The following is a 27975-nucleotide window of genomic DNA, read 5'->3' as shown; positions in this document are numbered from 1 at the left end:
TGTAACCATGTCAAACAAGCCTAATCTTTGTGGACCCAAACTACAATTTTCATTATTTTTTGTTATTGTTATTCTAGTTTATTTTGTTGCTTACTATCAACCACTCTTCCCTCATTGTAAACTAGGTGAAAGGAGGGTCCTATGCCCTATTGTATCATCTTAGCCTCACATCTAGTTCATAAAGCACGAGCTAAGTAAAAACAATTAACTAACAAAGGCAGGACTTCTCTCTAAAGCAAACTCTTTTAAAGTTAAATGTATCATTCCTAGACTTACTTGGAGAGCTTCTCCAAGTAAGGATTACCTTCTTTAGAACTCTACTGGATGACATATTGCACGGGTTTGGCCAATAAGGTTACTTCCAGGCTTGCAGTTTTTGATTAAGGATTTTTAATGAGGTTCTCATCAGCTCCATTTCATAGTTGAGAAAAACTGGTCCAAAGGGATTTCATCACTACCAGGGACAGAGCTCTAACTTGAAACTGTGTATTAACATGAACCTCCTCAGTGTTTGTTCTCAGTAAGCTATGAGTCATTAGAACCAGGATGCTCCTTACCAGGTAAGTGTCTTAGTTACAGGTCTCACAGTTGTGATGAAAGAGTTGGGTAAAGTAACTTAAGGAAGGAAGGAAAGTTTGGTTCTTGCTCACAGCTTGGGGACATGGTTCCTCTAGTAAGGCAGGTATAGTGGCAGAGTATGGCAGTGGCAGCTCACATGGCAGCCACAGGAAACACAGAGAGAATTAATCTGGTGCTCAGCTGTCTTTTTTTTTTTTTTTTCATTTTATTCAGAACTAGACATAAGCCCATGGACTATAGTTTAAGTGAGTCTTTCTGCCTCAATTAGCCTAATCTAGAAGATCACTCAGGCATTCCCAGAGGCTTGCTTCCTTGGTGCTTCTAAATCATGCTGGTTAATGAAATGCTGTCTAGTCTTTAGCGGCCAGAAGGTCCAGCCGTTGACCTTGACTCTTTTGTGGACAATACCCAATTTCATTCCAATGCTTATCACCCTCCTACCAGAAAGCTTTACAATACAGCTGCACAGTGAGAACAGTTATATCTACTAAACTTCTCTAGATAGACTGTTACCCCCTGATCCTTAAGAGAAAACCATCAAAACAATGGGCTCTGCTGCCCTGAAACCTCTGGAGATGCTTCCTGGTGAGAGTAGCTCATATATAGTGACTGGAGTTCCAGGAAAATAGGAACTCCTAGGGAACCACGAACAAGCTTTTGAATCGAAGTAGAAAGAAGGAGGGGAGGGAATTTGGAAAGAGATGTGAAGAAGGCTTTGGGAAGCAATGAAGAGAATGTGGATACTGTCCAACTGTGGTTTTAAGAAGAGAGCATTTATCCAGAAAAGCATTGCAGCACCTCTCTTTGTGTTTTGGATCTATTCCAGCGGGGGAGGAAGAAGGCAAAGAACACAGAATACTGGGGGTGGGATTTGGGAGGGATGATGATGAACTAAGTGTGGAAAAGAAGTCTTCTTTCTCGAGTGTCAACAGCAGCACCTACTACAATGTGGAAACGCTTTTATTTTACTGCTGGAGAAAGGCGAGGAGCAGGTGCCTGACAGCCCACAGGAGGTGAAGGCATTCTTACTTGGGTTTTGCATTTGAAAGCCAAAAAAGTACGGATTTAATGTTTTGGTGTTGTTTGTTTTTTGATTGTTTGTTTTGTTTGTTTTTTTTTCCCAGTTGAAATTCTGGAAGGCATTTAGCACTACTGGGTTAGGGCATGTTTTGTTAAATTAAAAACCAAAGATTTTCCTATGGGGTAAGTCTCAGTGTTAGAGCTGAAAGAGGTGACAGCCACATTACTGCCATCAAAAAATAATTTATTAATCATGCTTGTGCAAAGAACTCGGTAGGCACAATCCCTCAAGAGCTTCCTGTTTGAATGTATTCTCTGCACTCTGCCATCTCCTCAGAGTAGTATTCTCTTTTGCTCTTAACCTGTGAATAAAATGGATACCTAGGAAACTTCATCTTTGTGGAGTGCATCTTAGGGCAGGAGAATGCTGTTTGCATTCTCGGATAGCGCTGGGAGCTACAAGATAAAGAAGATGCGATTCACACGACACTTGTTTAAAAAAAATGAAAAAAAAAAAGTTGCCTCTTTCGTTTCCACCTTAGCCTAGGAATCTGCGTAGGGTGGGAAGCATGGCTTTACAGGAGCAGAGCAGCGTACGTATATCACATTAGTACTGGCTCTTACCCGTTTCCTGTCTGTGCTACCTGGTCCTCAAGGAGGTACCAACAGTGTACCTGAGATTGGAAGTACTCTGATCTCCCTCTACCAAAGGGAAGAAACAGGTTACGAAATTTAAGAGAATTTTAGCCAGCATCTTTTCTCATTTTTGCCTCTCTCCTTGTTTCCTAGGGCGTACCTACATTTAAAGATAATACTATTTTTAAAGGTAAGTTAATGTCTTGGAGATCTGATCACAGAAAGGTCATCTGCTTTAGCAGCAGCTCCCAGCAACTCCAAAGCAAAGGTGGTTCTCTGTCCAGCCGCACCGCGGCGGGGCAAGGGAGCTCAGAGGCGCCCTCCCACCTAACACGCCCGTGCGCATTCTCCCCGCAGCTTCAGTGTCTGATCCCGCAGGGTCCGCACCAGAGACCTGTTCACGGCTGATCCAGAGCTCCTGGTGCCATTCATCTCCAACTGGGGTCCGCTTGGATCCTTTATTTATCTAGCGCGCAGTAAGACAGCACCATTAGATGTTGGTGGGAGGCGCTACTCTGTCCGAATCCCACCCCGTCCGCGGCGACTCCGCACACAAACACACACACACACCCGAAGCCGCCTGACTGAGTGCGAGAAACCGCTTGGAGCAGCGGTCAAGACGTCCGGGACTCCCGTCGCTGTCTCCAATTTTTTTTTGCTAGCCCGGGTCGACCCGGCAGCAGCGCCGGGGGTGTTTGGGATCCTCTGCGTGCTGGTTGGGGTGCGCCCCGCGGTACCCCGCTCCGAGCGGCGGCGTAGCTTGCTGGAGTTTGACTCACGGGTGGCGGCGGCAGTAGCGGCGCAGAGCCGCGGGCGGCGGGAGCGAGGCGAGCCGGGTCGCTCGCCCTCCGCGCTGCGCTAGGATTGGTTTCTTCCGGAGAGCGTTGATCGAGGGTTGGCTGCGGGCCGGCTGAAGAACAGGTGCACCTCCGGGGCTCGCCGTGTAACCACCGTGCATCGCGGCGTGCGGGGCTGGGCGAGGGGCTGCTAGGTTGGCCCCCTGTGTCGGAATGCGGCTTGTCGGCGCCCAGCATCCAGAGGCTGCTCTCCCGGGCCCCTGAGGGTGACGTGAGGATTTGAGGTGGGGGCAGCGGCGGTGCGGCCGGGCGCCCCAGGGAGCGGGCCGGGCGCGGCGCACCGAGGATGCCGGCGAGGCTGGAGCGCACACAGGCGGCCGGCAGCATCAGCGCCAGCGGCAGCATCAGCATCAGCATCCACGGCAGCATCAGCATCAGCACCACTGGCAGCCGAGGGACCCCGGCGCGCAGGAGGCACCTAGGCGGGCTGCAGACTCGTCCCGCCTCTCCCTGACCGGCCGGCGGCGCCGGGGCTGGTCTCGCCCCTCTACCGAGCGCCTCGCCGCCCCCTCCCCGGCCCGCGTCCCCTCCCCCGTCCTCTCCTCCCCGCCCGTCGCCCGCCTCTCGGGGGGAGGGGCGTGGGGGCAGGGAGCCGATTTGCATGCGGCCGCCGCGGCCGCTGCCTGAGCCGGAGCCCGCCGCCGCCGGAGCCCGCGCCCGCGCCCGCGCCCGGCCCGCGCGGCCCCATGCCTCTGGCGCGGCCCTCGGGGGGGCGAAGGTGAAGACCGGCTCCTAGGATGAGTGAAGGGGCGGCCGGTGCCTCGCCACCTGGTGCCGCTTCGGCAGCCGCCGCCTCAGCCGAGGAGGGCACCGCGGCGGCTGCGGCGGCGGCGGCGGCGGGCGGGGGCCCGGACGGCGGCGGAGAAGGGGCGGCCGAACCCCCCCGGGAGTTACGCTGTAGCGACTGCATCGTGTGGAACCGGCAGCAGACGTGGTTGTGCGTGGTGCCTCTGTTCATCGGCTTCATCGGCCTGGGGCTCAGCCTCATGCTGCTTAAATGGATCGTGGTAGGCTCCGTCAAGGAGTACGTGCCCACGGACCTAGTGGACTCCAAGGGAATGGGCCAGGACCCCTTCTTCCTCTCCAAGCCCAGCTCTTTCCCCAAGGCTATGGAAACCACCACAACAACCACTTCTACCACGTCCCCCGCCACCCCTTCTGCCGGCGGCGCCGCTTCTTCCAGGACGCCTAACCGGATTAGCACCCGCTTGACCACCATCACACGGGCACCCACCCGCTTCCCTGGGCACCGGGTGCCCATCCGGGCTAGCCCGCGCTCTACCACGGCACGGAACACTGCTGCCCCTCCGACGGTCCTGTCCACCACGGCCCCTTTCTTCAGTAGCAGCACGCCAGGCTCCCGACCCCCGATGCCAGGAGCCCCCAGTACGCAGGCGATGCCTTCCTGGCCCACTGCGGCGTATGCTACCTCCTCCTACCTCCACGATTCCACTCCTTCCTGGACCCTGTCACCCTTTCAGGATGCTGCGGCCGCCTCTTCCTCTTCACCCTCTTCCACCTCCTCCACTACCACCACCCCAGAAACTAGCACCAGCCCCAAATTTCGTAAGTAGACGCCTGGCCATGCCATGATTCACAGCCGAGTTTTTCTGCTCTCTGGTTTTTCTTTCTCCTGGTTGTCAGTTCCCCATGCGCGGTTTGGGGCAGAGTGTGAGGCTATGGTTAAAACTAGCCTCAAGGGGGCCAAAGGTGCGGGTCTGTGCTGGATCTGTGTGTGGAAGAGGGCAGTCAAGTGAACCAAGGATATCTCCAAGCTAGGGCTCCTACTTCAGGGGGTCCCAAATGAGAATAGACTCCTAGACTCCTGTCTCCAATCAAAGGGTTAAGGCGAGTGCAAATCCTCCTTACTGCAGACTTGAGAGCAAGCCCAGGTTGTGTTCCCCTTACTGGCCTGGGGAGAGATGGTGCACCCAACCCTTCCCGCCCTCCTGTGGGAAGCTTTTCTAAGCACAGCCAAAACTGGCCTATGAAAGACCACAAAGGGAACTTATGACCAGTGGGGGGTGGGTGGGGGAGATTGGATGCAGGTATTTGCAAGTGGTGTCCTCAGGATAGAGCTGCTGCCTACTATTCCAGCTTCCCTGCTCAGGCAGTGACTAAGAAGGATTAATTAGAAGCCATTCAGAGAGCTAGGGAAATGAGGTGCTCCCAGGAAGACCCCTCCCCTCAACCTGTCCCTGGCCATTGCCAGGTGTGGAAATTGGTGGAAATTGCTTCTGTGGCCACTGGAGTGAGTTAACTGAGAAGAAATGCAAAAGGGACTCTGCAGAGCTGCCGCCCCCAGGGTCCTGGAAAAGTAGGAGGGTTTTTCTTCCTTCCTTTTTTTTTTTTTTTTTTTTTTTCAGCTGTGCGAAGCATTTGCTTTTGTTCCTTTCCCAGAGGGGTCAGGGGTGTAAACCTGATCTGCTGCTCCTCCTAGCTGGAAAAGATAAGCAGATTAGGACCCCGTTTAGTATGATGTCCAAGCTCTTTGTAACATGTCACCCTTTGAATATAGCATTTCAACCTGACTCAGTCGGTGCCAACAGTGTCCAGTGTACCCCCTAAATATGCTCACTTTCTCTTTGGAACTGTAAGCTTTCTATTTTTATGAACATTGCAGGCAACTAATTGACCTCCACCCCACCCTCTCCCCTTAGTGAACAGAAATTGCACGAACCTTCTGTTTGTGCCTGAGGATCGGGATGAGAGAAGACATAACCTGTGAAGAATAACCTGTGAAGGTTATTCAGGACAAGCCCCCAGTATCAGCTCAAGTTCCAAGCAAAGCTATACTGGAAAAAAAAAAAGCAAAGAAAATAAACGGTCTGGATATGTTGCCTTCATGCTGTATTTGTATTTATGTTTTGAGCTGAAACATCTGGGCAAAAGAGTATTCCTCGTTATCTGTTCAGTACTGGTAGAAATCCGATGGTGGCTTTCAGTTGTGTAAATTTTTTGTTTCCCTGACCTTAGGTGTTGATCTTACCTTAGGTGTTATTTAACCTTTGTGATTTTTTTTTTAATTTACTGTACTTGTAAGTAAGGAGTGTGTGTGTGTGTGGGGGGTAAAGACTTTTGCTTTTATTGTGCCTTAGAAAATTGCATCTATACCTTGATGGTCAGTGGGAGACAGAACGGCAAGAGAAGGAAGCTTTCTGTCACAAATGAGAATGGCAGTAGAGCCCAGCACTGTGCAGCTTTCTTCTGCTTTGCTCGGCATGATTTCTGAGAGCCCATTTTCCAGAAGAGGGAGGATGCTAGGGTCTCCTTTCAACAAATCTAGCTTGAGTGGTATAAAGGGATAAAGGGTGGTGCATGTGAGCACATTCATTTGGGCTGAAATAGGTTCCTATCTATCTTGAAGACCTTAGAATTTTCATCTGTTCTGTAGCAGTTGATATGAATAATAGATTGTAGATTTATTTCTCATCCCTGGGGCTGTGGGGAACACACTGGGGCATTTCCCTGTCCTTTCTGTATTGATTTCCTTACCTTCCATTCTGAGGCAGTCTTTAAAGAAGAGCCCATGGTAATTATTTCTGCCCCTCCATGATCTTGTTCTACATTCAGGAGAAAGGAAGAGATGGCAGCCTGTTTAATAAGTCATGATTATTGACAGGACTTTCAGCCTCAAGGAAGAGAGGTGGGAAATATGCACAGGGTCTTGGTGCTTGCATAGACATGCAGGCAGTTTTTGTTTGATTGGTAACTATGATCCAGCTCTTTCTCTGTCTGAAATCTTTAGAAGAGAGTTGAGGAAAGAGTTAAAACTACAAGCACACAGACTTGGCAGCCAATGATCTGGTTTAACTGCAACAGTAAGGGACATTTTAATGAAAAGAATAGGAAGCTGTAGTTTCCATAAAAGGTGAGTTTCAATAGGTAGCCTGTATGGTAATTCAAAAGATAAACAGTTTATTTTTTATGTAAGGTTTTTGGTTGATTAATGAGAAGAGAGACATTTCACTTGTGTGATTTTCAGCACTGATAATAGTACACAGAATTATGGCCCGAGTAGCTCTCATTCAAATTGTTCTCTTGTTTTGATTATGGCCTTAAGTTCCCAGATGAGAAGTTTCTTTGTGCACATCACGTATCTCTATACTTTAGTAGGTTTGTATTTCCCTTTGCTTCTGCCCAGCACCTACTGTTCAAAATGAAGGTAGTTAAAGATGATCTCCTATTTTTTTTTTTTTTTTTTGGTAAGACGAACCCACATATTATTTAATAACCAGGGTCTTGGCTTCTTGAACAGAACATTTCAAGGCTTACAGGATAAATATGTTTGCTCATCTTTGGAAATGTTATGGCAGCTCTCTGCAAGATACCATAGCTCTTTGAGTAGTAGCTTGTTCACTGAGAATGATAACAACTGGCCAGTATATAACATTTACAAAAAATAAATGGTATTTTATTATCTACATTGCTGCTATGTGAAGGGATCGTTTTTGATGACTGTTCTCTATTCTCGGAGGTATTGGGGAAAAAGTAAGCCTGAATTTAAACAGCAACAAACAAAGAAAGTTTTGCATTTGACTCTTTGCTTTCTTTCTTCATCCCTTGTGCCATGGGGTGTACCAAAACTTTACTGTGTCCCTGAAACTAATTGCCTTTTCAGTGACCCAGAGCTGGCCTTTCCTGCAGACTTTTTGAAAACAAATACTTGAGCGCATTGATGATGTAAGACCAGTTGAACAGAATTCTCCTGAAACTGTTTTGAAGCCATGGTATAGGTTAGCATCTTTGAGACAACGGAGAGCATGCACTACAGATAGAGAACAGTGGTTTTGTACAATGTATCAACACTTTCCCTTTGACAGCAGTTGGAATTCCTTCTGATTTCAAACATGCTCATACAGCACTGCCAATGCAAACAGGGATTGTTCTGGAGTCTTGGACCTCTTTTACTTAACTGAAAGCACTGTTGACAGGTCAAACAACAACAGCAGCAGCAACAACAACACCACCAAAGACAACCACAAAAAAATCAAGCCAATGGTTAAGTTCAAAGCCAAGTGCAGCTGTTAATGGATTGTACTTGCAGTTATCTTTGAATAGCTCTATGGTGAAGTCTCAGGAGCAAGATCACAAGTATTGATAGCATACTCAGAGAAGGAATTTGAAGACAAAATGTCCTATTGATGTTTGAACATGGCATAGAGGTTGTTTTAATTTACTCATCTAGTTAAATAGTTTTATCAAATCATATCATTTGTGATTGCTGAAGTCAGTTGTTTTCGTGTTTTCCTCTTCAACATCTTTACTTCTTGAGTAAGAGTGCTCTGTTGCTTTGTGAGGAGTTTCAGGTATAATTGATTTAAATAAAGTTAAGCTAGCACCTTATGTTCTGTCTACATGAGTCAAGGTGTCAAGAGGAATCCCAGCAGAGAAGGTTCTGACCTCACTCATTCATGGTGGCCAACATGAGAGGATTGAGAGCTCAAGATCAATGTGGCTGATGAAGTGCAGTTGAATTTATTTCTCCTGTGAGCTTGCATGGCATTCTAAGAACATTTTTTTTTTTTTACTTTCTTTGTCATTATTGCAGGATTATGGAGGTGTTTTCCTTTGGCCTGTTATACTGTGAGTTTTGAAATGTGCATATTTCATTTTGTGTTCCTAATAAAAAATAAACCAAGAATGTGGGGATAGGCATAGCTCTTCCAGATTGCTTTGTGGACTCTCTTGAGTTTAGTCTAACTTCATTGAAAGCAGTATTTTATGTATCCTTCCCTAGTGTTGATGTACTTTGGTAAGAGATCAGAGATGATTTTGCTAGTGAAGAGTGACTGGCGGTCTTGGTTTGTAAGTATAGAATCTGTTTCGTTTTTTGTGTGTGTGTTGTTTCTCAGAGGAAGGACATAAAGCAAAATCAACATCAACAGTGAGCAAGCGGGCTCTAGCATTCTTTCGTTATAGAAGAACTCAGGTTCTCTAAGATTACTATGGGCCACAGAAGAAGTCCTGATGCATATTTGAAATCAGTGCTGGCTCCAGAGGTCCAACATGAGTGGAAAGAAGTTGCCCCTTCCTCTGGATCTTGGCAATCTTACTTCTGGTTGTACCACAGTGAAAAGAAAGATGGCGTTTGACTTATTCCTTTTATAGAAATCCTTTTCTCAAATTATCATATCTAGAGCCAAAGCATATCATGATATTCTACCAGGAATGCTGAAATGAAAGATGAAAATTGGCCCTGAAATATATAAAAGCAAAGGGCAAGACATAAATGTAAAGTCTTTAAAATGCAATTGAATCACTTCTGAATAGAATTGAATTTCATTTCAATCTTCAGATTTGTGTGGTGGGTAAGAACAGCACTATGTTGCCTTGAAAAATAGCACTGGCCTTAAACATCTTACTCATCCTTACCTGGGAACATTCCTATAGGTCCCTCTGTGCCCAACTAAAGGGGGAAGGACCCAGCCTATAGGAGGCTCATCTGTGATAGACAGCAGGTTTGCATAAGCTTTTCTTACTCACTCAACTGTCAATGAAAGTTGTAGCATGTACTTAGCTTGACTTTCCATTTCTTTATTCTTACTGAAAGTTTCATTTATTCGTACATTGCCCTGTTCCTTATCGTATTGAAGAATGGCTATGACTGACCAGTTCTTACAGGCTTTTAACGTTGTATTTATTCTTCAGATCTTTATTTCTTTGATTATGTTATAGACATTACTAATTGAAGGAAATTATCTTAAATATTTCTATATAAATCCATATTATTTCTGGACTTTCATCCTCCCCCCTCCCCCCCCCTCTCTCTGTGTGTGTGTGTGTGTGTGTGTGTATGTGTATTTGCGGGAAGTTGTGTTTTTTTCATAGTTTTGTGATTGACATTTTCATACATTTCTATAATATTTTAAATAAATTTTAAGTAAGGCATATTGAACTTTTGTTAATTGATTTAGGAAGCTAAAACATATATTTCCACTTGTATAATTGAACAAATTCTTGTTTTATTGGTTTACAAAAATTATCTAGTTTATTGAATATTACTGAAAATTTATTTTTCTTCATTATACTATCTCATATGACATTAATTCAGTAGCATTTATTGGGTTCAACAGTGCAATTATATAACTTAAATATAAGTTATATATTTTCATATATTTTTATAGCTTATGTGATACACTTAATTTTCATATTTACTTTAAACATTAATCAGGAAGCCTTAAATGTTTTTTGTTTGTTTGTTTAAAAACGTTAATAGAAGTCATTGTGTAAAAAGTAAACAATTATCCAGGTGTGGTGGCACATGGCTTTAACTCTAACACTCAGAGGACAGTGTTCTCTGTGAGTTTGGATCTGTGTTTGTTGGAAGTCACTTTGGCCAATAGAGAGAGCTCCATTCCAGTGAGGAATACAGAGGAAGACCCTGTCTCAAAAAGAAAGAAAGAAAGGAAGGAAGAAAGGAAGAAGAGATGAAAGAAAAAGACAATTAAACAGTTGCACTCATTCTTCCCATATCTCGTTTTAGAGACATAGTTTATTCTTTAATATGTGTCCAGCTATTTAAGAATAACATGTGCTTCCAAGGAATCATGCACTAATTAGTGGCTTCCATTTTAAAGTATTACTGAAGTTGACTGGGGTGATACTTACTTGGAATCTTACCCTCTTGAGGTTAAGACAGGAACATGAGTTCAGAGCCAGCCTGAACTTTATTGCAAGATCTGATCTAAAACAAATATAAAACAAGACAAAAAGGGAGTCATTAGTGAAGGAATTTATAGGCAAATGATTACCACAAACACTGTAGTGTGTTCTCTGGGAATCTTTCATAGCTTTATTCCCTGCCCATCTAAGTTAAAGGTAATTTCTTTCCTTTAGAAAAATAAACTCACCTTTTGGAGTTTCTTCAAAACATTCAACTGCAATTTAATTGAAAGTACAATTATCTTTCATTTTCACAATTATGTATCATTGGCTTACATAATACTTAGCTAAATTGCATAATTGTCATAACATTGGCATAAAGAAGTTTGTTACCCCTACCATATTGGTTAGGGAATAATTCACCCGGCAGCTGTGGAATTGTTGGGCAGACCAGAGCCTGACCTTTCCACTGAGCCCAAATCTATGTGCCCCTCACAAGGTGAAGAAGAAAGGTGGTGTGAGACAGCTAGCTAGAGAGAAATTATATGGAAAAATTGACTGTTTTAGAATGTGACAGTCAGAGGAAATCAGCAGTTGCTATATTTACAAGGAATAAAGTATTGTTCCACCAAGTGGATCAACAATAGAGATGCTTACCAACAACCATGATGACAACAATGACATTCACAGACACACATCTCTGTTCCTTATACTAAGGAACTGCACAGTGTAAAACACTGATCCATCCTTTCTTAGCATTAAGCTCCTCTCATGGCATCTGGAGTATGATGCTCATAAACTAACTCCTCCTTTTACACATTCCTGTAAAAACACACTACTGCTTTTTCTGTCAGTGTAGATTGGTTATTTCATTCAGGAGCACACTACTCAGTTCACTGAGTGGAAACACTGGACCTTGTTAGCTGTCTGAAGTCTCTCTGCTGTAGGTTGAGATACCAAAGCATGCACAGCATTGGAAGAGGTAGAAGTATGCAAACCTGAATCGCTTGTGAAAGCTCAGAAACAGGAGCCCACCATTTCTTCTCCATTGCTTGTTAGGTTCTCATTTATTTAAACACAAGTTTAACATGGAGAAAAGCTGATATTTGGGAGAAACCGAGTGAGACTGTAGAGTGACCGGCAAGTCTAAAGCCTGGAGATCAGAAGACAGGATGCCCAGGAAATGCCCAGGATTCATTTTGTACCATTGCTAAAGAGTCCAATTTCACAAGTTCCTTAAGATTTGCATAGAATTTAAGTAAAAGTAGGAAAACCTGTATTATATTCTGTTCCCATCCAGGCAGTTTTCATAAATGAAGTTCTGGAGGATAAACAGGTTTGTTTCTCTATGAAAAATCTCTTTTAGATTTGGGTTTGTACTTTGGAGAGCCTTAATAATGTAAATAAAGAAAATATCTAATAAAAATTAAAAATAAATAAAAATTAATATTTTTAAAGCATGTATTATGAAGTCTGTTTGTTGGAAACTCATTCACTTTTTACTGTTGTTATAAATGTTAATATTTTGAACTTGGGCCAGTCACTGTTCATAAACCACAAGCTACTGTTACTAGGCATAAAAAGGGTCAGTTGGAAATAATCCTGCAAAACTGAATTGTGAATTAAGCTTAGTTACAGCACTTTAGCAGTGTCCATGGTAAAGATTTTTCTTTGTTGCTGTTTTTAGAAGTGATAACACACACCAAAGTGCACCACAGGCCAAAAGAACAGTTTGTTTATTTATTTATTTTAAAAGAATCTGTACAATTACTTTAGCATGAATATGCCATAGAGTTGTGAGAGTAGCAATATCTTATGCTAATCCTGTAACATGAATTGTTAAACAGACTAGTCTGACTCTTAGATCACCTTCCCAAGACTACACACACCTTAAAATATGATCACCAATGTGCATTACCATAACTAATAGTTCCCTAAAAGAGAAAGCTACAGAATCACCAACATTTGCAGTCAGATTTGCTTTACTTCTATATGATGTTTTACTTTGAGGTGTGGGAGGATTCTTCACAGGATTCCAATTTTGGAAGAGTTTTGAGACTTAGGTAACAATGGAAATGAGAGTGGCCATGTGGAGTTTTGCTGTGAAAGAAGAGAGTTTGTGTCACCCTGGCATTCTTTATCTGACTTATTTTTGAAGGATAGACTCAAATAATCTTAGTGCAATCATGCAGGTAATGAACTGGCCTGAAAGTTCGCAGATGAAATGTCTGAAGCTGTTCAGATTTAAAGATAGGTTTAATATTTAGTAACCAAATTCAAAGGAACCATTTAAGTGTTAACGGTTATTTCTGGATTATTAAATGAGTTTTTGGTGGTGATCAGGAATATAGAAGGAGTGCTTGACAGGTAAATGATAAGGTACCTGCAAATGCCTGAGTTTCATAAGACAAAGTGACTACTACAAACCATCCAGAGATCTGGGAGAAATATTGATGAGACATAGTATTCATCAGAAGACATACCAAAGCAGACCCACTTATTTCTGTTCTTTTTTTTTTCATATTTTATGTATCAGGGGTCTTTTTTCTTTATACATAAAAAGAATATTCTATTGGATAATTTGAAAGATGATTGAGATAGTTAATTACATAAACTTATATAAAATTATGGAATGTTTGAGGATACAGATCAGTGGTAGAATGTTTATAGAGTGCTTGAATAGTTTAATCCCTTTCAAAACACGCACATGTACACACACACAACATACACTCACATACATCAAAATGAAAACTAGTAAATTAGTAAGTTTGTATTATAATTGATTTGATATTATAAAATTGAATATCCATTCTGAAAACTAGGAATAGTGTAATGTTAGGAAACTTTACTATTTAAACCTAAGATGACATGAGTAAAATGAGCCATTCTTGTAGACAAAGAATGAAAGATCTGTCATCAAGAAGAGGAGGCAGAGTCAATAGAATTCTCCCTATACCAATTGAATAGTGTTTACCACTTTAAATATATTAGCTTCCAAAAATGTTTAGGGTGGGTTGTTCTTGTAATTATGGACAGGATAAGTAGATTAAATATTTTTAAAAACCAATGAATTAATTATGGTTTAAATTAAAACTAGGTAGATTATATTGAAACTATTACATGTAGATTAAAATCTTTTTAAAATACCCACGGAAGAAGTTGAGAAGGTTAAAAGTAGAATATATTTATATTTGCTTAAGAAATCAGTACCTATATTTTCTCTCTCTCTCTCTCTATATATATATATATATATGCAGATATTTACGATGAATAATTTTTCAAAAGGAAGACAACAGGTACTTGGTTAAAGAAAAACTTGAACACTATAAATATTTGGAATTTCTATGCTTCATTAAGTAAAATTATATTAGAAAATAAATTTTTATTTACATAATGATGATGTTATGAGGCTATTAGATTGGGAATTTAATAATCTTAAGGATGTTAGGATACATTTATTATATAATATTCATCTAAAACTTATGGTAGAAAATAAAATAAGACGCTAATTGCATAAGCTTTATAAATTCAAAGATAAGTTTAATTTTAGTTACCAAGTTCAAATTGTTAGTATTATTTTAAATGTTAGTGGTTATTTCTGGATAATTAAATGAGACTCACTTAACTTATTCTACTTTTCTATAATATTTTCTATAGTTTAGTTAATGGTGTGTGTTATTTCTGTAATCACAACTAGTTAAGCTGTTTAAGAAGTATGGGGCAATCCTCCTGAATTAGTTTTTAATTTTTTCTCTTTTTTTTAATCTGTGCTTTAAATGGTATTGTCAGCATAAAGGGGTTGACTGAATTCATGCCCTGCTGGAAAATATATTTTCCTTTGCTGCTGTCTTCTTAGAAGTGCTGTGGTGGTTTAACCTAGCCTTGACCTTTTAGGGGCAGAGACAAGTATGGACATTTAGTGAATCATTAATGACCCTTGCTGTCTGCAGATGTTGGTCGGTTGTCATCATTATTTTTGTGGATGGAAGTATGTAATAGAAGCCTGTAAGTCAAGTCCGCACACTTGGTCTGGATTAAGGATGAGAAGAATGTGAAAAGAGAGGGTGGCAGTGTTGGATTGTCGCAGGTTCATGGCAGATGGAGGGAGTGAATGAGTGGAAAGACTAATTCAGAGATTTACTTAGGACTGCTAGCTGCTCCCAGAATCAACAAACTAGATAGCCAAATATAGATATTACAGATAGTCAGTCACACTACACTGACCAGGAGCCACGAGAGTAGTGATTTAGAGAACAGAAGATAAATTGTGTTCAAAGATAAGTTGTGTCTCACAAAAAACTCACAGTCACAATGAGGAGCAAAAAGGAGCTGGAACATGAATGTACTGTTTACATAATTTACTATGAGAAGTCAAGGTATTGATTATCTTTGGGGAGTAAGGAACTTAGCCCCACTGCCAACATTTTGCATATTATTTTTGATGCTGGTTATGGAATATATTTAATTTGATAAAATGTATTCCAATGTATCCTTTTTGCTTATACACTTTTTATATAAATCACCACATATTTCAAAGATAAAATATTTCTTGTTTGTTTAGAACATTTTTGTGGCCTTTTATCAATTCATGCTACCAGGGTGGTAGACTAGGCTTATGTGATGTGCTATTTGTAAATCTTGGGCCATAACTACAGTTCCCTACAATCTACAAGACGCAAAGACAGTCCTCTTGGCTTTTGTTTTCAAGATCTGGACTGAGGAGATACTCCATGCAGTCAGCTTCACCTCTTTCTTTTTTAAGCCTTTCTGAATGGATATTTTGTGTTATGTCAAGCTTAGCTTTACTTATTTCAGGAGTGCTTCAGAAAGTGTTATCATTTTCTCATATATATTTCTAAAAGCATTTTTGTTCACTGATGGTTCCTGCAAAGGCATTCCAGCTCTGCAAACAGTGGTGTATAATACGTGTTCTAATTTGTATCCCATTCCTTGGACCAACTTGGGTAGGAAAGGGTTTATTTAATTTACACTTCCAGGTCATAAGCCATCATTGAGTGAAGTCAGAGACAGAACTCAACCAGTAGCTTTAAAGAGAGCTCAGGGAGGAATGCAGTTTACTGGCTTGCTGTCTGGCTAGCTGTCTTAAATAGGCAAGACCAACTATCTGGTGATGGTGCAGTCTAATCGACAGTGTACTGAACCTTCTCACAACAATCATAAATCAAGAAAATCTGTTTCAATGGCCATAGGCCAGTCTTATCAAGGCTGTTATCCCAAGATGAATCTAGGTTGAGTCAAGTTGATAATAAAAACAGGCATGGGTAAAAAAGCCAAATCATTAAGTACATTTGTGGTTTTGTTGAGGAGAATGTATATATGAGAGATTACATAATCTCTGAAGCATGTTTCCAACATGAAAGTATATCAGGCCATTTCAGAAATGATTCATTGGTGCTGACAAGCAAATGATTCATTTGCTAAGAAGAATTGCCTTTGGCAGAGAAATTGAGAAGTGAGTGTAAGGAAAGACATTGGTCATTAATGATGGCAGAGACCTGTAGTACCTGTACTGTAGAAACAGTCCCTCTCTCTGGCAGCAACTAGCAACCAAGAGAGCCAACAAGAATGGTGAATCTAGTTCTCCTCCATAGATTCTCAATGGGGAACAAAATGGTTGACATTACTAACTTTTGGTGTTAGTATGTGAATGCACAAATGCACCTCTCCCATCTCTATATGAACTCTCCAGAATGCCACACACTAACCTTACATTGCACAAACTCCATCATTTTCCATCTCTTAGTCATACCAATGTGATGAGTCCAACCTGTAAACCAAAACCAGCATTCCTTTTGAATGCTGTGCAACTTTAGCATTTGATCCCCAGAGGTGCTAGGTGGGCTATGGAAAGAGGATCGCAGATGTAACCAGAAATGGTGTGTGTGTGTGTGTGTGTGTGTGTGTGTGTGTGTGCGCGCGCGCGCATGCATCAATCAATTCATACAGGAGGCTTTGCCTTTGCAAAGTTAGAACACAGTTATGGGTTAATTTAGGTGAAGTCATTCAATCAGGGGCTGCCTCTTTTTATTCTTCTAGCATCTCCACTTGCAAATTTTTAGATATCCGAAAGCTGTTATTTTGGGTTAAATCTAGGGCTGTGTTGATGTGACTGTGGATAAACTGAACATCCTTGAAACACAGCAATTCTACTGCTTCATACAGCACTTTGCACCAGCAATGAAATGAAGTCAATACTTAAATATATCTCACACAGATCAGAGCTGATGTCTTGAGTAGTTTACAAGCAAGATAGCCTTGCGGAATCTTTAGAATGTCCTGTCTAGAGACCTGGCACCTGCTGAAAATATCCTAGGTACTTGTAACTTTCTTACCTCAAACCTAGCTGTGGCCTCCCTAGTTCTTCTCCATGATGAGAACCAGCTCTAAAGAAAGGTGAAATTGCTACGCACTTCTCCAGAGGTGTGTGTGTGTGTGTGTGTGTGTGTGTGTGTGTGTGTATGTGTGTGTGTATGTGTGTGTGTGTGTGTGTATGTGTGTGTGTGTGTGTGTGTGTGTGAGAGAGAGAGAGAGAGAGAGAGACAGAGAGACAGAGAGAGACAGAGAGAGACAGAGAGAGAGAGATAGCAGTGAGAGCCAAAAGGATTTCTCCTATATATTCCACAGATCAGATAACTTTTACCAATGTCAGTATAACAGTTGGCATGCACTCATGTTATTTGCTTAGATATTTTTAGCTCATTTTATTGATATAGATAAAGGGAAAATTTATCTATCTAACATTGTGTTTGTCTTTGTATATTTAACCAGATGAGACTTGTTTTGGAAAAAAAGGCAGGGAAGTAGATCCAAGTTTAGTAGAATACTTATTGAGTTTGTTTCTCCTTCATTCTTTTCTTCTGTGGTACCACACTAAGGCTCATCTTTCATTGTGAACAACTCTGAGTAATTTATGATAAATAATGAAATGCTCTTTCTTGCCATGGTCTACAAATGGCTGAGTATTGTAAAAGTCTGAGTAGTGCTTTTATATCTAAATGACTAGATAACACACAAATGTTAACCTTGAAGAGAAGAGGTTAATCACCAGAATGCTTTGGCAGCAGTGTTGCCTGGTCTTTCCTCATGGCTTTCTGTATACATCATACACTAATGACTGGTGCCTCGCTCGTTGTTTTCTATAATGAAATCTTGAAGCCTTTCTGCTAGTTGGGTTGGCAGAAAGCAACAGAGCTTTCAAGCAAGGGAGGCATACCACTGTATGAATGGACATTCGCAGGTGGTGGATGCTAGGTTCCCACAATAGTTACATTTTATTAGGGCATTTTTACTGAAACAAGTCTTGAAGAACACACAGAATATTTTTAGAGTTCATCTCTCTATATATATGACTTTTTTCAAAATTAACTTTTATTGTGCTTCTATTGTTTCATCCTAATTTTCAAGAATGGAGTCAATCCGAACCTGCAATATGCATCTCTTGCATGCCCTGTTCACTGAAGTGTATTTCATACAGTTGGAGAATGTTGTTCACAGCAAATACCTTCCTGCTCTTATCATCTTGGTTGCCATAAAATACCTGTATATCTAAGTGTTAGAATATGAAGAATTTAATTGCTCACTATAGACTATCTTTATGCACTGTACTCCCATTGTGAAAATTGAATTAAGTTGCTGGTCCATGGGCTCTTTATGCTGAAAGGAGAATCTCTTACATTCAAACCATTGAAATGGTCATCTCTGGCTACTGATACTTCTAAACTCAAAAACTTTGCTTAATTTTAGCACTGAATTTTCTCACATTTTTCCAGAATTTTCACTTTGCCAAATATAATATCCTGTTCCTCCAGTAGGACACCTTCTATTCTCAACATATCAACTGTAAGATATGAGTTGAATTGCTTTAGAATAGATCACATTTTCAGAGAAGAGCTCTGGCTGTATCCTCTCAACTTCACTTTATGTCTGTGTTGAAAAGTCCACTTTAGTCTTCAATTATCAGTTACATGCAATCAAGTGAACCTCTTGACGTCCACCAAAGAGAAGTGCTTTAATGCCAGGAAAGTTAGGTGGTTGGATGCTTGAGAATATTTTTGATTTCAGGTCAAGAAGTATTGCTATAATTTATTAGACAAGAGAGATTCAAAGAAGAAAGGGGATTCCTTAAAAGTACTGTATGCCTCTGCTTCCTGATGATCATGTGCCTTGTCTAAGCTTGGGACATACAGCTAAGGAGCAGTGTGCCCTTAATACTGTGGCCAGTTGTGGGTATCTGAGAATGGGCTCGGAGGTACAAATGCTGATGATGCAGATGTATAGCTCCATCTCCACTTGGTATCCTGCCACTTTCTATGAAACCATGAGTTATACACTCGGGTGAACTTCAGGAAATCATTTTAGCAGGTCCAGGATTTTCTCAGAGTTTGGTAGGAGGGTAGAGGATCTTCTCTTAGGGAAGCATACCACTTCTTCGCAGAGAGTTGACTTTCATCACATCTATATTCTTCTTCACTTCCGAGAGGTATGAGTATGCTGGAAGGGAGAAAAGCAAATAGGGCACAGAGGGAAAGCTGACTTGCGCTGGTGAAAGTAGTTTCATGGCTTCGACGTGGTTGAGAATCAGGGTAAATTCTGGGTTTGGGGATTCTGTTAGAAATGAAGTTGTTGTACAACATGTTCCCTGAGTCTCTGTTGCAGACAGTCCAAACGCTGAGCTTCTAAGTCTGAGATTAAAATTCTTATCGTATTGATGCATTCCTAAGTCTATCTGTTCTCTTTCCGAAGCTTTTGTTCTACCTTCTCACCTCTTCTGCTTCTGTTCAAGTATTTTTGTTTCTTGTATATTTATATTATCAATAAGATATGTGGAGTTTATCATTTACTGATGTCCCTGTTTTGATGTTTCCCATGAGTAAACATTGATTACGTTTTAAAGTCACATTAAATTTACTTATTTAAAACTTTAAAAGGATCCTTATACAACAGGATTTCATGCTCACACATACAGAATAAGTGTGTGCTAACATACCCAAAGAGTGTGTGTGTGTGTCTCTGTGTGTGTGAGAGAGAGAAAGAGGGGGGATTATAAATATTGGAGTATGAACAGGAAACCTGGACTAATTATTGTCTAAAACAACTTGATTTCATTGGAAGTATAAGTTTATCTAGTTCTAGATACAATACTCTCAGATCCACCTAATTCAATAGAATTTCTAATTGCTGATTTTGTTGTGTGTTACAAAAAAGAACAGAACACCAGGAAATAGCATTTTCTGAGACACTGTGTTTTTTTTTTTTTTTTTTGGATTTGTAGGAGTCTTTTAAAACTAGGTCTTTAGGCTTGGTTCCAAGAGCCTTTGCTCACTAAATCTTCTCAGTGATACCTAAATCAAATTATTATCAGAGTATCAGATGTGCCATTGTTCCTCAAGTTTTTTGGTCTAAATGTGACATATCATCTTCAACACAACAGAATCTTTCAAGAAAGTTTCAAGAAGATCTTAAGGGTTTTCTTCTGCAATGGGCCTCTAGTGACAGGTAAGAGGAATCCTTGCTCTCTCTACCTTTGGGTAATGGTGTTCTCTTTTTCTATCCTTTTGGATAGCATTATTCAAGCCTCTGTTGAAACCTAGACTGCTGTAGGTACAGATGAACCTAGAAATATTAAAACTGCCCTGTGTAATTCAGTGATGAAGGTTTTTTAAAATTTTTTATTGGTTATTTTATTTCTTTACATTTCAAATGTTTCCCCTTTCCAGGTTACCTTCCACAGATGCCCTATCCCACCTCCTTGCTTCTATAAGGGTGCTCCCTGAAACACCCACCCACTCCTGCCTCCTTGCCCTAGCATTCTCCTATGCTGGGGCATCAAGCCTTCACAGGACAAAGTGCCTCCCCTCCTATTAATGCCAGATAAGGTCACCCTCTGCTACATATGCAGCTGGAGTCATGGGTCCCTCTAAGCATATTCTTTGGTTGATAGTATAGTCTCTGGGAACTCTGGGGGGGGGGTTCTAGTTGGTTGATATTGTTTTTCTTCCTATGGGGTTGCAAACCCCTTCAGCTCTTTCAAGCCTTCCTGTCACTCTTTCATTGCTCAGTCTGATGGTTGGCTCTTCCAGAGCCTTACTGATACAAATGCATTTATAGTGACAAAGGATTTTACATTAAGCCCAGAAGGAGTGCTATGGACTGAAGGCTGTGTCAGCAGGAAAGCACTAACAGGCAGCTGTTCTTAACTAAGTGATCTCTGTAATGGTTCTCTCAGGTTGCCAGCACAAACTGCCACAGACTGGATGACCCAGACAATAAACATTCATTTTCTGTATTTCAGAGGTTATAAGTTTATGGGTTCTGGAGGCCAGGTGGTTTTTATTTCTGACCTGTCTCTCTTTGGCTTGCTGTATTCCCAAATGGTCTTTTATGTCCTGTATATACTTTGGTTGTCTTTGTGTGTCTAAACTCCTCTTCTTGGAAGTACATCTGTGTGACTAGACTATGCTCTACATTAGACAGTTCACTTCTGTTTGACGACCTCTTGTCCTTTCTCCAAACAGCAGCTACAATTTGAAGTACAGGGCTTTGGCATATGAGTGAGGAAATACAATTCAGTCTGTATTCAGTCTGTAACAGTAGCCTAAATACACAGAAGCACACCAATCAAAAGCAATTGCAAATAGCATGCAAACCTTAAACTTCACCTTTGTCTGTGAGCAGACCAGTCCCCATATTTCTAAGATATGCACAGTGCTCTCTTGTTTTACTGTTCTACCTTCGTTGTTTCTCCTCTGAGATGTGGACATGGAACGAGGGAACGAGTTCAGCTCCCATGAAGTATGGCCTGGCTGCTCTGTGTCTGAGCTGGTGACAGTCTTTGCCTCCAGCAACCACAATCTAATGCTATTTCAACTAATAAGTACCATGGAAACCCAGTGTGATCCAGGGGTGGTGGAGAGGTGGGTGAACATCAAATCACCAAGTGACACTGGCTGTTCAAATGTCACTTTATAAAAATAGAATTGCATGAGAGCACAGGGCCATGCCAGCCTTTCAAAGCTCCCGAGTATGACATCTGCTCTTCTTTGCTTGCATCTGTCTCCATGACAAGCAAGGAAAGTCCGTGTTTTCATTATTGGCATTAAAGTCCCACATATACATTTGTCTCCTTTATTTTTAAAGTCTATTTCAATGTGCTTTCTCCACAGGTTGCACTATTTTCTCTTTAAGCTTGGGGAATACTGCTTTAATATGAATGTTATATCCTATTAAAAATATAAACGTTGATAAATGACATTACAGGAAAATAAATCAAATCACATACTGAAAATGATATAAGGCTGTATTTTCTGATTTGGTGCAAGCATCTTTTATGCTCTTCCAAAGTCAGCTGCCCAAAATGAATCCTTTACAATTAAATCCAATGAACAGTTCTTTCAGATTTTTCTTTTTCTTTTATTGTGGATTTTTAATTTCCTTGATTGTATTCTACTCTTGGATGCTATCATCAACTAGTTGGATTGAAAAAAAATCAGCTGCTAACCTTGTAATACATGAACAATGATCTTTTTTCATTTGATCATAACTCCTTTGTCATGATGTTAATGTGGACAGACTGTGTGTAAATGAGCACATTAAAGGGATCACATGTGGACCATCAAGAAGAGACAGTTCAGTCCAGGGTTTTGCCTTTCATGAAATGCTCATGTTGTTTGACTTTGCCTCCATGAAAACCTATTTCCTGATTTGTAGAGATGGTTGCTATATATTCCATAGGTATTGAAGGATTTTTTTTATAAAATATGATGTAGTATAGGTTAATAACCTAGATATTAGAATCCCGAGGGTATTGACCTATACAGAAACTATGAAAAGCTGAACACATTCTAGATGTTATTAATGTGCATGATGGGCTCATTCTAAAACTTAAATTTGGAAGCTAGATTTCAGTTTTACAGGTTAAATGCTATGCATAGCAACTGCTGTTTTAAACAAGTTCATGCTAGAAAGCATTGTTGAAAGGGAGAGAATGATGCTGTGAAAATTTAAATCTCACAGTGGTATTGAAAAGAAAAAAATTATTTCCAGGCATTTGGGCCTAAATTTTTCAGCCTTTGAGGAAGTCAGGGAGATAGACTCAGGCAGTATGCCCTTTCTGTGTGATTGCCCTTGAAGTGTGGTATGCACAGTTTGATACTGAACTTGGTGTCAATTTCTGATGTCTCAATTTCTGACACAGTAAAAACAGCAGAGGAAGGAATAGCCTCCGAAGACTGAAGGTCTATCTCTATCATTTTCTTGACATCCTATGTAATGCCGTTACTCTTCAGAATGACTCTTCTTAAGAGGGGACTTTCACTGTTGAGCATAGGGTACCTTTTTCCTCTTTTTTTTTGAAGTATGTGTATCTTGTAAAGTGTATTTTGATAGATTTGGCAAATTACTAAGCCAGATTTCATATGCTGGAATGGAAAGAAAGATGATTTATCATGTTAGTAAAAGCTAAAATTTATCTCATGGACTCTTCCCGTTTCTCTCTTTTTCATAATTAAAAAAAAATCTGAGTAGGGGATTTAATCATTTAAAGATTAAAACTTAGAACTTTGACTTCTTTTGTTTATATTAAAATGCTGTGAAAAACAGTGTTTATCAGAACTTAAGACAGTATCAATCTGTTCAGATAAGTTTGTGACAGAAGCAAGCATCCCTTATCCCTCTTCCTGACAGCCTGTCTTAGGAGTCTGCATTCTGAGCAATTTATTAAGTACCTCCTACATCCCAAGAGAGGTTTAGGCATCCAGGAGAAGGGGTGCAGTAACAATGAAGACTGACTTAGGAGCTCCTTCATAGAGCTCATGTGCTAGTGAAGAAGTCAGGTGTCAATGAGAAAAATCATTTCCTCCATTAAGAAATACTGACATTGATAAAAAGGCTAAAATGTTTGACCATGTGCAAGCATGGGAAGCTCTCCCTGAGTTTGTCATAGTATAACTGAGTCCCAAATGATGAGAGACAACTAGATACTGGGGTACCTTATACCTAGAAGCACGAGAACAAGAAAAAGAAATCCAAGGGCTTGAGTGTTCAGAAGAAAGCTGGTAAAGTATTTGCAGTGTAACAATGAAAACTTCAGTTTGAGTCCCCAAAATCCTTATAAAAACATAGCAAGGGACTGTATTTTTCTGTAATACCAATGCTTGGAGGTAGAGGCATGAGTTCCATGTTCAGTGAGGGACTGTCTCAAAAGTAAGGTGGAGAGCAGTCACAGAAGTTGGCTATCATTGGCCACTGGCCTGAATATATATATATATATATATATATATATATATATATATATATATATATGTATATGTATATACATATATATATGTATATGTATACTGGACATATGTGCAAGAAGACCTGCATGTACACACCCTAAGAGATGTGCATACACACAAACATATGCAAGGATTCAACAGCCCAGAGAGATAAAACAATAGCCAGTATTCCTGGGTTATGATTAACAGGCCAAAGAGTGGTGGAAAGTGCAGTAGAAGTTTGATGAAGCAGGCCTCAGAGTGAACTTGGATTGGGTTTGTGTCATGCTGGTAAGCAACAAAAGCTTATGTAGGAAAGAGCTCTGGTGCTGTGTGCAGCACTTCCTAGGGGCCATGTAAATGTCAGGGCACCTCAGGGTATCCTGCCAAAGTGAAGGCCTGTGATGGGAATGATGTTCCATTAGACTGAGGATGACCTAAGGGCTGAGAAGAGAACTTTCATGAGAAGAGACGTAGGATCAAGACCTGTCCTAGATGTCTGTCTTCGATCAGGGTGGTAGGAATAGTGTCACCATTAACCAAAACAAAAAAGGGTTGGGATCTGTAGGGTTTGGAGAGGAGGCATGAAAGAGTTGTCTTAACTACGTACCCAGTGCACTTCCTGCTTATTAGGTGACCAAGAGGACATTTTAAGAAAGTAATTAGGTACAGTATAGCATTTATAAATAAAACAGTGTTAAAGGGAGTATTGGCATAGAGAATTCCCTTCAATACCCAAAACTAGTCCAAGGAAAGACATACCTCTTAGAGCCTACAGGAGCAGCTTGTAGGCACAAGATGCTGAGAATGTTTCCGGCCTATGCCAACACTGCAGAACATGACATAGAAAAGAACAGGTACCCTAAAACACAGATCTCACCATGGAGCCTGCTTGGGAGGTTGGGGAATGGCAGGCGTAAGTAGTTTCTACAAGTTCTTTAGTTGATTGTAGTGTGTTACCAGGATGGTGGGCAACTGAGTAGAAAGAGAAGAAGGGATAAAATCTAAAGATGCTAGAGTGATAGGAAGTCACCCCAGAGAACAGCACAGCCCTCTTCATTCGGAGAAGGAAAATAAAATGATTGAAGTCCAAGTGTGGTTGTTGCTGGGGGGATAGGATCATCTGCCCCAAACTAGCATTAACCCCAGGAGACCAAAGCCAGCCAGAACTCTCTTTATTCTGCACCTATTATGTGATGGAGGAAGATTGAGTACTTGCTTTTCAAGTAGGAGAGAGAAGGCAGCTCTGCAGAAAATTTCTTGCAGATTACACAGTTGATCAACCAGAGATCAGACTGGCAAACCAACTGTCTGGCTCTAAGACCTCCCTATGTCCATAGCTCACAGAATATACAAACTAGACAAAATAATTTATAGAAAATTCAAGTTTCCTATTTCTGACAAGTGAGTGGTCATTTTTCTATGATAGCCAGCATTGGTAAAGATGTTTTTATGCAAGAGCATTGTTCAGAAAAATCTGTTTTCTAGCATGAGATTTCTACCCTATATGCAGAACAATTCAGTCCTTAAAAACCATAGCCCAAGGGAATGCTTATTTTATAATGAAGTATGAAAGGAGGCTTCAGATTACATGGACCATACCTATAATCATAAAGGATACTTTAAGATAAAATATGATGGGATTGTGGCCAACTTTAATCCTCTTAGATATTCCAACTTAAATTAGATTTTTTTTCTCATTTTAATTTTTCGTAGATTGCATACAATTTAGGTCCTTGTGATTTTAGTATGAAGAGTTAAAATGTCAGTTTCAAAGAGCTTTATTAATAAATTCTTAACTTTAGTAAAGTTTAATTATGGGTTTTAGTATCTGATTCTCTGCATTTTCAAAGAGACTGCCTGCCTCTTAGAGATGTTATATGAATTGAGAAACAGGTGATAATGAGGCTTAGGATCCTTGGTCTGTGTTACAATTTTCCCACTATCATTTACTGTTCTCTTAATTCCTAACAATGCATGTTAGTCTATGATAGTCCTACTCTTCACCAAATTTTTCATCAGTTTGAGTAGAAAAACCAGCCGAATAGATATGAGACTAAAGATTTGTGCCACTTGGTATACACCATGTCATATATGGGTCATCGCATAAAGACAAATGGTGCTTGGACAACTTGTCATGATGATTGTAATCTATACTTAATCTAAGCCAAAGGATGGGAGACAAATGTATGTTCTGGTGTGTGCTAAATAGTTTTCAATGAGGTTGTGGTCTCTGGAACTGTTGCATCCATCCTGAGACCATGAACCTTCAAGACATAGATGATAACCCTATTCCCTGGTGATTCTGTGGAGTTGTCAAAGGAATCACAGAAATTTAACACTGAGTTTTCTTGAAGAAAAAGGAAAAAGTGGGAAAAGACTTACCATGTACCTACTTATTTTAAACATTTATGAAACCACTTTTAACACAATTCTTCTATAGATGCCCATTGGAATTTTCAAAATGATTTCATTTAATTTCTATCTAGTTCCTTCAGCAATTAAAACAAATGAATTTATGAGGCCCTGTGGATCCTACAGAAACTCACTGTAAAGGATAGGTTTGTAAAACTCAGTGTTCTCTGTTGATATCATCAGCTTCCTCAAAAGTGCCAAGTCCACTTCTGTTCAGGGCAACACTGTCAGGTGATTCTGATTGTCTCTGTCAAGGAAAGTTTATTCAGCTGAATTTCTATAAAATGTTCAAGATTTACAACTTGATATCATACAAATGCTTAGTTTAAATTAGATTTCTATATGTTTGTATAGTATTTTAGGCCTCATTAAGCAGATCTAGCGGCCATTCAAGGGAATGTTACAAATGATAGGTAGGTTCCTTGGATAATTTGAGAAAGTGCTGTGTAAACAAGAAATTGTGCAGGATGTCAGCTATTATTTATCCTCAGTAGTGCTGAAGCTCAGACATATTTCAGTTAGATATGGTGGTAGTTTGTGATGACAGGAAGTGTGAAGTTTAGAAGCAACTCTGGTGTAAGGTTTAAAGCTTCAGCTTTATAAGCCTTTTATTCATTTTAAATATTTATTAGTTAGTGATGAGATGAACATGTGAACCCATATAACATGAATGAAAATGAAATGCTTAGTGATTCTCCCTTACATCTGGTAATGCCAAGATTCTGGATGATAAAATCTGGAGGGTGGATATGTGAATAAGTGTGTAGGAAAGAAAGGTACCGGATTAGGCTATGGAGCATGTCAGACGCCCTTTTTGCTTTGCTGCTGGAGTCTAGGACAGGAACTCAGAGACTATATTGAATGCTGCCCCTCTATTGTTGGACCCAAGATAGATAGACACAGTTCTGTAGCCAGCATCTCTTTGAGCTTCCAGTACTGAGAAAAGAAAGAAGGTGACCAGCACCAACTGGAATTTGTCTATCATTCCAAAAAGAGGATAGTGACTTTGCAACAATCAAATATGTATTTTATGTTTGTTGAAATGTCAATATTGGACAGAAAGTATTAAATGAATCTTTAACATATATAAGTAATAATAATGTTAAGGTAAGATTACTGGACATGGGAACAGGTGGTCTTGTTTAAAATATTGTGCAATTTTTACAGAAAGATTATATATCTTGCTCAGTTGTCACAGAATACCTTGTATTTCCCTTTCCTTTTTCGAATGCCAGCTGAAGCCCCAAGATCAAGATTTCCTTTCTGAAGGATAGGGACTCAGGACTTTTTTGAAGCTGGATATATAGGTAAAAGAGGTGAAGGTATCCTAGATTGGGCTGTCTATAACCCCTGTGATTCATAGGATGGAACCTCATCCCACATTGATGGAAGAAGGAGTTTGAGCAATTGAATGTAAATCTCTCATGAAAGGAGAGCCCTTCTAGTCAAATTAGCTTCCTCAGAAGCACAGGAAGGCTTGACTTGCTTCCTCTCATGTTTTGACCATATGAGAATACAGGAAGCAGACAGCTGCCCACAGAACAAACACAAATCCACTCCAGGTGCTTCATCTTAGACTTTATCAGGCC

The 27975-nt window shown here is 40.5% G+C and overlaps 2 protein-coding genes across 11 annotated transcripts in view; one reads left to right on the top strand and one right to left on the bottom strand.

Moving 5' to 3' along the window:
* Window positions 1-378: 378 nt before the first annotated feature.
* LOC116085334 (translation initiation factor IF-2-like) lies at window positions 379-4216 on the bottom strand. Its single transcript, XM_031362868.1, has one exon. It carries the CDS (start codon window positions 3693-3695, stop codon window positions 2850-2852), a length of 846 nt encoding a protein of 281 aa, XP_031218728.1. The 5' UTR covers window positions 3696-4216; the 3' UTR covers window positions 379-2849.
* Window positions 2564-27975, top strand: part of Nrg3 (neuregulin 3) — a 1082533-nt gene continuing 1057121 nt past the window's right edge. For 9 of the 10 annotated variants that reach the window (XM_031362862.1, XM_031362863.1, XM_031362867.1 and 6 more), the window contains exon 1: window positions 3687-4658. In XM_031362862.1, coding sequence (XP_031218722.1) covers window positions 3830-4658 — 829 coding nt within the window. In that variant the 5' untranslated portion in view covers window positions 3687-3829. Of the gene's footprint in view, window positions 4659-27975 lie in introns of all 10 variants that reach the window. The other variant, XM_031362861.1, reaches the window with a different exon arrangement.

This window comes from Mastomys coucha, unplaced genomic scaffold (genome assembly GCF_008632895.1).
Source record: "Mastomys coucha isolate ucsf_1 unplaced genomic scaffold, UCSF_Mcou_1 pScaffold9, whole genome shotgun sequence".
Lineage (NCBI taxonomy): Eukaryota > Metazoa > Chordata > Mammalia > Rodentia > Muridae > Mastomys > Mastomys coucha.
Note: the sequence above shows the minus strand (reverse complement) of the source record. Positions and strands in the feature narration are given on the sequence as shown.

What these genes read in the sequence shown, in the direction of transcription:
- LOC116085334 (XM_031362868.1), bottom strand. Translation starts at nt 3,695, where the DNA reads ATGCAAATCGGCTCCCTGCCCCCACGCCCCTCCCCCCGAGAGGCGGGC.